General features: G+C 37.8%; 3 protein-coding genes across 3 annotated transcripts in view; 2 read left to right on the plus strand and 1 right to left on the minus strand.

Moving 5' to 3' along the window:
- The first annotated feature begins 8 nt into the window (after window positions 1-8).
- On the plus strand, window positions 9-3,146 carry LOC100639093 (group XV phospholipase A2-like). The gene is made up of 4 exons (XM_003383810.3): window positions 9-125; window positions 407-563; window positions 1,718-1,932; window positions 2,270-3,146. Exons 1-4 carry the CDS (start codon window positions 23-25, stop codon window positions 3,040-3,042), a joined length of 1,248 nt encoding a protein of 415 aa, XP_003383858.3. The 5' UTR covers window positions 9-22; the 3' UTR covers window positions 3,043-3,146.
- Window positions 3,120-4,784, minus strand: LOC105316590 (uncharacterized). The gene has a single exon (XM_011411602.2). It carries the CDS (start codon window positions 4,712-4,714, stop codon window positions 3,320-3,322), a length of 1,395 nt encoding a protein of 464 aa, XP_011409904.1. The 5' UTR covers window positions 4,715-4,784; the 3' UTR covers window positions 3,120-3,319.
- Window positions 4,785-4,842: 58 nt separating this feature from the next.
- Window positions 4,843-8,139, plus strand: part of LOC105316562 (protein virilizer homolog) — a 10,983-nt gene continuing 7,686 nt past the window's right edge. Inside the window, exons 1-16 of the mRNA XM_011411550.2 lie at window positions 4,843-4,940; window positions 4,986-5,101; window positions 5,230-5,316; window positions 5,361-5,406; window positions 5,447-5,556; window positions 5,638-5,863; window positions 5,920-6,009; window positions 6,071-6,160; window positions 6,299-6,368; window positions 6,414-6,442; window positions 6,498-6,553; window positions 6,606-6,654; window positions 6,699-6,809; window positions 6,858-6,941; window positions 7,121-7,354; window positions 7,424-7,920. Of these exons, the coding sequence (XP_011409852.2) occupies window positions 4,878-4,940; window positions 4,986-5,101; window positions 5,230-5,316; window positions 5,361-5,406; window positions 5,447-5,556; window positions 5,638-5,863; window positions 5,920-6,009; window positions 6,071-6,160; window positions 6,299-6,368; window positions 6,414-6,442; window positions 6,498-6,553; window positions 6,606-6,654; window positions 6,699-6,809; window positions 6,858-6,941; window positions 7,121-7,354; window positions 7,424-7,920 (1,958 nt within the window). The 5' untranslated portion in view covers window positions 4,843-4,877. The remainder of the gene's footprint in view (window positions 4,941-4,985; window positions 5,102-5,229; window positions 5,317-5,360; window positions 5,407-5,446; window positions 5,557-5,637; window positions 5,864-5,919; window positions 6,010-6,070; window positions 6,161-6,298; window positions 6,369-6,413; window positions 6,443-6,497; window positions 6,554-6,605; window positions 6,655-6,698; window positions 6,810-6,857; window positions 6,942-7,120; window positions 7,355-7,423; window positions 7,921-8,139) is intronic.

Raw genomic sequence — 8,139 nt, forward strand, 5'->3', positions numbered from 1 at the left:
TTATTCTGTGGAGTGTTGCTAAATGATGGCGGTTCTTTGTCTTGCTCTTATTCCGTTTGTATTCCTCCTACTGGTGACTCTCTTGCCTCATGCTAATGCTGTAACAAGAAAGCCAATAGTGATTGGTAAGCTAAGCAGCTGTTTAGATCAGACTTTGATGGCGCGTGCCACAGTAGCTTGTTGTTTACACAGTGCGATAATGACACCAATTGTTGCACAATGTTAGTACTCAGAAATGAAGTAGAATACCCATAGACTGCCTTGATAAAAATGGACTATACAGGCATAGGCACACTACGTGACAAGTGTAGTACTATTAGTCTGTGAAATACGAAATAAAATATTATGGGTGTGTTTCTGCATTTTATACTATTTTTTATATTATTTTTAAAAACTTTTCTTGTAGTACCTGGTGTCATGGGTAGCCAGCTAGAGGCACGACTGCACAAGACAAGTTCCTCTCATATGTATTGCTACAAGAATTACGATAAATGGTACAGACTTTGGCTGGATATGGACGACATTTTACCAATAACTCAAAACTGCTTCAAAGAGAATATAAAGTGAGAGAGAGAGTGGGAATATTGAGTACATATGGAACGATACCAGTATCATTAGTCAGCCATTGTTGGGTGATATGTTCTTAATGTATTGAAACATGATAATAAATAACAATGATCATTGCAATGTTATTGTATATTATTATAATATTAAAAATGTATTGGCTAATTTACACTAAATGTGTATTAATTAATGTCGAATATCTCATTAGTTAACATGTACATGTACATAACAATGCGAATAATGTTTCCTTCCTTTCATTGTAATACAATAGCTGTCCCTCTGCTATTAAGTCAGGGGGTGTTTCCTTTATGTATCAGTAGTTTCATTGTGGTTTGGCCTGAGCTGAGTGTATTCATGACTGTGGGTTTCTGAATTCATAAGCTGAAAGCACTGTTACAATCTATGAATGCATCTACATGTACATGCATGACTTTGGAGTAACTTTAAAAATTTCTAAAAAATCCAAACTTGATCGGAATGAGCTCAAACTTGCTACATAACATAAGAACATGTTTATGCATCAAATGAAGTTATAAAAATGGGGGATTCTCTCCGAATCATTTTTGGTGAAATTTGGCCAAAATCCCTGTACTATAGTACGGGACCTTGGCCCGATTTTGGAGTAACTTTAAAAATTCATAAGAAATCCAAATTTGATCGGAATGAGCTCAAACTTGCTACACAGCATAAGAACATGTATATGTATAAGAAAAATTATAAAAATGGAGAATCCTCTGCTTGTCATTTTCGGCAAAATTTTGGCCATAGACCCTGTACTATAGTACAAGGACTTTGACCCAATTTTTGAGCAACTTTATAATCTATTGGCAAGTACCTGCAGAAATGGGGGCTATGATTGTTATACATAGACTGCACAGTATAGCTATCATTGTTATTGTTATCTACCACAAAACACAATCAGAGCTCATATGACTGACCAGAGGGTGTTTTGCGATAGTCTTTGGCCTCCCAGAATTCATAAAAAGTCAAGAATTTGTTATGACTCAAGCTTTCTGATAAAGTATCGCCTGTTAGTAGAACCGTGTTATATCTGTAACTTTTTTATCTTATCATTTCCGTAACATTTTTATAATTATGCTAATATTTATAATAAAAAATAAACAAATGTATTTTTATTTGTTTTTCCCAATAGACTCCATTACAGCACAAGCACGGGGAGATATTCTGATACTGAAGGTGTTGATATCCGAGTAACTGATTTTGGTAACACAACTGGCATAGAGACACTGGATCCTAACATTGCTAGTGCAAGCTATTTTGATGTACTAGTTGAATATTTTGTTAAACTTGGCTACACTCGTGGCCTCGATATCAGAGCAGCTCCTTTTGACTGGCGATTAGGACCAGGTATAAACAAAAATTATTATTAATAGCTATAAAATTTATAACTTCATTATTATTACTATTATTATTATTATTACGTTGTTGTTAGAATTTTTGTGGGCAGTGGTTGTGGACATTATTTGCCATTTGGCTGTTTGTACAGTCTATTTACTAGATTTAGCTTCCAACACTTTATTTTGCCAAGTCACGTATTCGTCAGCCTTGCTGTTACTATATTACTGTTACAATTCAATTAAATGTACTGTTATAATTATATTTATTGTGCTACTGATTACATTGTAATTTCATAATAAATGTAATATTTCTCTAATTTTATTTCTCGCTTCCTCTTTCTCATTAGCTGAGCTATTGGAGCGTCACTATTTCGATGCCCTTCGTTCATTAATTGAGTCGACCTTTGCCTCTCAAGGCAATAGAAAAGTCACGCTCCTCGTACACAGCATGGGCGCTCTAGTCTCCCACTACTTTCTGACAACGTTTGTCACAGAAAACTGGAAGGACAAGTACCTGGATCAGTACGTGACGCTTGGCGGAGTTTGGGCTGGCTGCTCTAAAGCTCTCAATGCCCTCATCTCAGGAGACACTGATCAAATATTCAAATTATCAAGTAGACTTTATGTAAGACCGTTAGAGAGGAGCTTCCCTAGCGATTACTGGTTGCTACCCATCCCCTCCAACGATACATGGAACACGTCAGTTGTTCTAGTAACGACACCAACCTCATCCTACAGTGCATACGATATTCACAAGTTAATTGACAAGCTTAACTATCCAAATGGGCCCGTCATGTATAGAGGCGTGGTCAAATCAACGCCACGCCCATTTTTACCACCCAATGTGACAACTCATTGCATTTATGGGTACGACCTACAAACTGCCGAGAGTTTTCATTTTGGTGATATCAATAGTTTTCCGAATGGGAAGCCAGACATTGGGTATAGTAAAGGAGATGGTACTGTTAGTTTACGAAGTTTGAGAGTCTGTCAGAAGTGGGAGGGGCAACAGGTGTGGCCTGTGAAAAGCTACGAGATGAAAGGAGCAGATCATTTTGGGATGCTGGACGACCGTGATGTCCTGAAAATTATAGAAAATTTGGTAGTCAGCTCTAACTGATGACAACTGCTGTATAGAATTATTTAGTTTAGAATTATTTATATTTTTTACATTCCCCCCCCCCCCTTGTGTTCATATTTCAAATAATATACCATCTAAAAGCATATTTATTTTTAATACTGTGATCATGCTACCAGTAGGTACGTGATCAGTCTACAAATTCACACACTAATTCTGGAGCTCTAAAACAATATATATCCTAACTATCAAAGTTAATTCTTGTCTATGTATAATATCAGAGTATCATGTACTCTTGATTACTTTAATTTAATTGACTTTATTTAGCTTTGTCACAGTCATCTTCTCCTGCCAAACAGGAATCAACCGGAGCTTTCTTCTCTTTATTGAAGATCAATTGTTCATCATCATCATCATCATCATCATCGCAGCCACAGACACATCCACTGTACATTAGCTTTTGCTGCATTTCTGCTCTTACTGTGTCGTCGTTTATTGGAGTATGCACTCCTCTTTGCAGTGCCCAGTATAAATCAACAATAATTGGATCACTGGTTGCTTCTTTGATGGAATAGACTTGCTTATTAGCTTGAAGAAGATACCTTGTAGCCTGGGGAGACAGGTCTTCACCAAACAAGATGGACTCACGTAGACTTTGACTAGTAAAGAAAGTGATGAAGTCAATCATTGCAGCTTTCTTTTCGTTATCAGCAGAATTCCAACTTGATGCACTTACCACGAGAGCATCAGTGTATTGGAGCAAGTAGCCAGAATCACCCAGTGGGGCAGAAATGGCAGCATATGCCACAATGCCTGGATTGTCCTTTTTTATTTGGGCAAGCTTTTCCGAGAATCCAAAGTAAAGCATCGTTTTCTTGTTTGTAATGTCCGTGTAAATATTGTCACTTTCTTCGACGTAGCTATCAGCATACTTATAGAAGCACTTATTGTTTGGAGGAGATCCAGTCTCATCACTGCAGCCACCAACATAATTAGTCATTCTACTGCAGAGACTCATGTCAATATCACCAGCAAGTACATTATCGACTGCCTCCTGAGCTTTCTGACTGCCATACATGTCAATGTATCCATCAACATACATATCTGGCAAGTAATAGCCATAGATATCATTCATCTTGCCACCAAGGAGCCTTTCATATGTAGGATATGATGAGAGGAGTCCCTCACACTGTGTTAGTATGCTGCTGAAGTTGTCATAATTGTATCTTCCTGATTCTAGATCACAGTTTCCACTGGTAGCAGGAGAGAGACCAATAAGAAAGTTCCCACAGAGCAGAGTTGGATAAGCATAATATGTATCTTCATATTGTACAGCATCCAGAGCTTCAGGAAAGATATCATTCCAGGTAGGGACATAGACCAGATCGTCTACTGGGACTATTAATCCTTTTTCAACAAGGCCAGGTAGACTAATGGTATCTATCTCCAGCATATCAAAGCCATCATAATGGAGATATTCCTCAAGATTGCCATAAGGATCATACAAAGAGCTATTGACAACTGCATCGACTGTATTGGAAGGATATGCAGCTGTATATCCGTCTTGAATCAGGTTTTCGTAAGAAGCAAGATCATCATCCCCAATATCTGGTATTGAGTTGTAAATTCCAACCTTCAGGTCTACAGCAATTGCTGCTCCAGCTAAACATGCGAAAATTAGAGCAAAATACTTCACTGAACCAAATTCTACCATTTTACAAAGAAAGTAAATCCAAATTTGGCTATACTGTTGCTTTATATTGATGACAAGGAACAATTATGTATTCTACACCCCCGCATTAATAATTAGAGTGGGCGGTATCATGAACACGTGCGTTCACGTGGATAACTTTTAAAGGCGTGGTCTAACAGTTAATATGGCGGCGGCAGAGGCAGATTTTCTTGTCTTTTACGACACGTTTATTCACGATGCCTCTGAGGTAAGAAGAAAAGGATAAGACTAAGCTATTTTTATATTATTACAGGATCAGCTACGAGTTGACATGATCAGGTTCAGCCTCCCTGTCAAGCTCTCTGAGATAAGAATCGTACCCAAAAATTGTCCCGCCCACGCAAGCCTATCTGCCATTGATAAATTAGGGTAAGACACTCTAATATGGAGACTTGTACTAGAGGGTTGGGTTCGGTTATTATTTAAAGGAAATTCGAATGTACCAAAGGAATAATTACTTTAATGAATGGTAATGTACATATTCAATGTGTTTTTAGTAAAACCACACCCACCACTTTCAAGCTCGATGTTTTGGCAAATGATTCGACTAATCCTCTAGCTCCAACTTTTAGCAACTTGGGAACGTGAGAATAACTATTAATAGCTATTAATAACTACTAATAACTAGGATAGATTTCAAGGATGACTGCCTCTCCCTCCCACTCACAAACAAGGTATTGCACAAACCTGTTTTACTAGTTTTACTGGTCTCAGATATCATGTGACATTGTCATCGTCAGAGGATATTATTCAGCATTATCTCTGTGTCTTTATGGATTACCAGCAGCACCACGAGCTTTCCCTTCATTTAAACAAAGGCAAAGGTAACACACACACACACACACATATATATATATATACTTTACTAGTAATTATATTATTTTATTATTGTTTCTACTTTCTAGCCGTTCTCCTAGTCCGTTTGCTGAGCGAGCAAATGAAGAAGGTTTCCATCGCAAGAGACCTAATTCGCCCGAGGGGGGAGGAGCTTTAGATAGAGGCCCCTCCCCTCGTCCCAAGGAGGCAAAAGAAGTATCGACTCTCTTGGATTTCTTTGAGCCATTTTCTCCAGACCACTCACCCGAGCATTCCTTTGATCTTTACGATGACGAAATGCCACCTGCTAAAAGAGTGAGTGGGTATGGCATTAGTACTTACATTTCTTTCTTGTTCATCTTCTCTCTCAGGCTGCTCAAACTGATGCTGCTGGCTACGAAGAGTTCTCAGACGAAGAGATTGCCTTTGCTGAAGATGAATTTGAAATACAAGAAGCTGTTGTGAGTTATAGAGAATCCTCTGACCTAGTCTACTTGAAATATTCTTCTTTACTATTTTAAGGAGTTTGATAATTACAACGAGACTGAGGATAGTTGGATTAGTTCTAACATTAGCTTCAATCCTTACCAAACTGAAATTAATAATCTTGAAGTAAGCCTCACTTGTCTCTCTATTATACTACATGTACAGTATAGTGAATAATTAAATAGTAATAATATAGTATAAATGTATAATGTAGTATTTGTATAGGTAGCTATTGTTTCTTTTATTTTGTTTTAATTATTTTAGAGTTTTCCTTCTCTTTATGACACTCCTCACGAAGCTCTGTTGAAGAGGAGGCTGGCCAAGATGGATCCAGGTATTCAAAACCGGTTTAACTTGTTTTGTAATGTCCTCATGTTAGGTACACTGAAGAGATCGTACAGTGACGAAGTAAGTTATCAATTTATGTAAATGTACATGTACTCTGTCCACCTTTTTTTATCAGGTAACACGCATTAGGGATCAAATTTTGAAACTTAAAGATGCAAAAATTAACATTAAGTCAGTTCATTTTTTAGTGATATTATTGCGAATTTTGTTTGTGGGTTGGCAGGTGGGTGGAGACTATTGACGAATTTATGCATCAGCTGTATCCTGGACTAGTGAGTAATTAATTTTTTATTTTCTCACGTCCTAATTTTTGTAGGCTCAGATTATACTAAGGTCAGAAGCTGAGGGTCAAGAATCAGTTAATTGTATCTGTGGTCTTGTATTAATGTGTCTTAATAACGACGTCATACTGTCACACCCACCACCTGTGAGTCACATGATCATCACATGATTAAATGTACATCTATGCATGTAGCTAAACGTCCGTTTATTGAAGACTGGTCTTAAGCTTGGCGAGGCAGTAGCAGGTTTAGGAGAAGAATTCATTAAAAAATTACTAGTAAGTATCTTGTACCTTCAGAGTAGCGTACATGTACATGTACACAATAATCATGTTCATCATATGCTTCATCATAAATGCATATCAATAATTATTAATATGCGTACATCTATGTATATGTACATGTACACCATGTTCTCTTTGCTGCTGTATTTCAAGTCTGGCTTCTTCCCTAACAGGGAGATGGCCTAATGGAGAGACTAGTTGATATTGTCACTCAGCCTCCTTCTCTCATGCCTACTTCGATCAAAATGACATGTCTCCAGTTCATTAATGTCTTTCTTGATTATACTTATGGCATGGAGTGGTTTCTCGGCTGGACCGAGGAACAGGTTCTAAATGAAGAGTATATGACTGGAGAAACCGTACAGTCATCTTATCGGAAACTGCTGGAAGTGGTTTTATCAAACCAAGTAAGTACATGTATATACTATACATGTGTAATGAACATGTACCTAATATTTTTCTTTTTTTTTTCTAAGACTGTTAGGGTCCAGTCTGCTTGTAGCCGCCTCATACGTAAAGCTCACCTTTACGAGCTACTGACCTCTTTTAAAACTGCCGTCGATAATGCTATACAAGCCACACCTACTACTGACACGCCTGCCAGTATCACGGAGGATTTTTGGAACTCAAAAGAAAAACCCTCAGACATGGAAGAGCTAGAGGAGGAGGAGGAGGAGGAGGAAAAGAGAAGTGACGCTGGACAAGAGAAGGAAGGAGGTGATCAAGGAAGGAAGGACGACGAAGAAAATAAAATGGAGACTCAAGAGGATCAGCAGAAAACTGTTGTTCAATTGCCTCAAGAATCAATCAAGAATATAACTCATTTACTTGACGAGTTGTATCAGATGTTGAAGGGGGTGGAGTCAAGCCTCATGCTCCTCCCACCCAAAGCATTCCCCATTAAGAACATGGGAATGGAGCAGCAGGGAACACAAGAAGCATTTACTGGCGTCGCTAGAATGTTGAAACACAAGTAAGACAATATAATATTATATTAAAAGTGTAATAAAAATTGAGGGTGATTTCAGATTGGAAAAAAGCATGGGCTATAGTACAGTGGGTTTTTCAAAAATTGGCCTATTTTTTAAAATGGCCGTAACTCGAAAAATTTAAGTCAGAATTGGCTCAAACTTTCCACACAGCATAAGGACATCAATATGTATCAGAAAATGTAATAAAAATTGGGGGTGAT

This window comes from Amphimedon queenslandica, unplaced genomic scaffold, assembly GCF_000090795.2.
Source record: "Amphimedon queenslandica unplaced genomic scaffold, v1.1 AMPQUscaffold_13507, whole genome shotgun sequence".
Lineage (NCBI taxonomy): Eukaryota > Metazoa > Porifera > Demospongiae > Haplosclerida > Niphatidae > Amphimedon > Amphimedon queenslandica.

Excerpts from the sequence above, each read along its gene's own strand:
- LOC100639093 (XM_003383810.3), top strand. The coding sequence starts at position 23 with ATGATGGCGGTTCTTTGTCTTGCTCTTATTCCGTTTGTATTCCTCCTA. Across the intron at positions 564-1,717 it reads TGCTTCAAAGAGAATATAAA|ACTCCATTACAGCACAAGCA; the intron begins GTGAGAGAGAGA and ends TTTTCCCAATAG. Across the intron at positions 1,933-2,269 it reads TGACTGGCGATTAGGACCAG|CTGAGCTATTGGAGCGTCAC; the intron begins GTATAAACAAAA and ends CTTTCTCATTAG.
- LOC105316590 (XM_011411602.2), bottom strand. The coding sequence starts at position 4,714 with ATGGTAGAATTTGGTTCAGTGAAGTATTTTGCTCTAATTTTCGCATGT.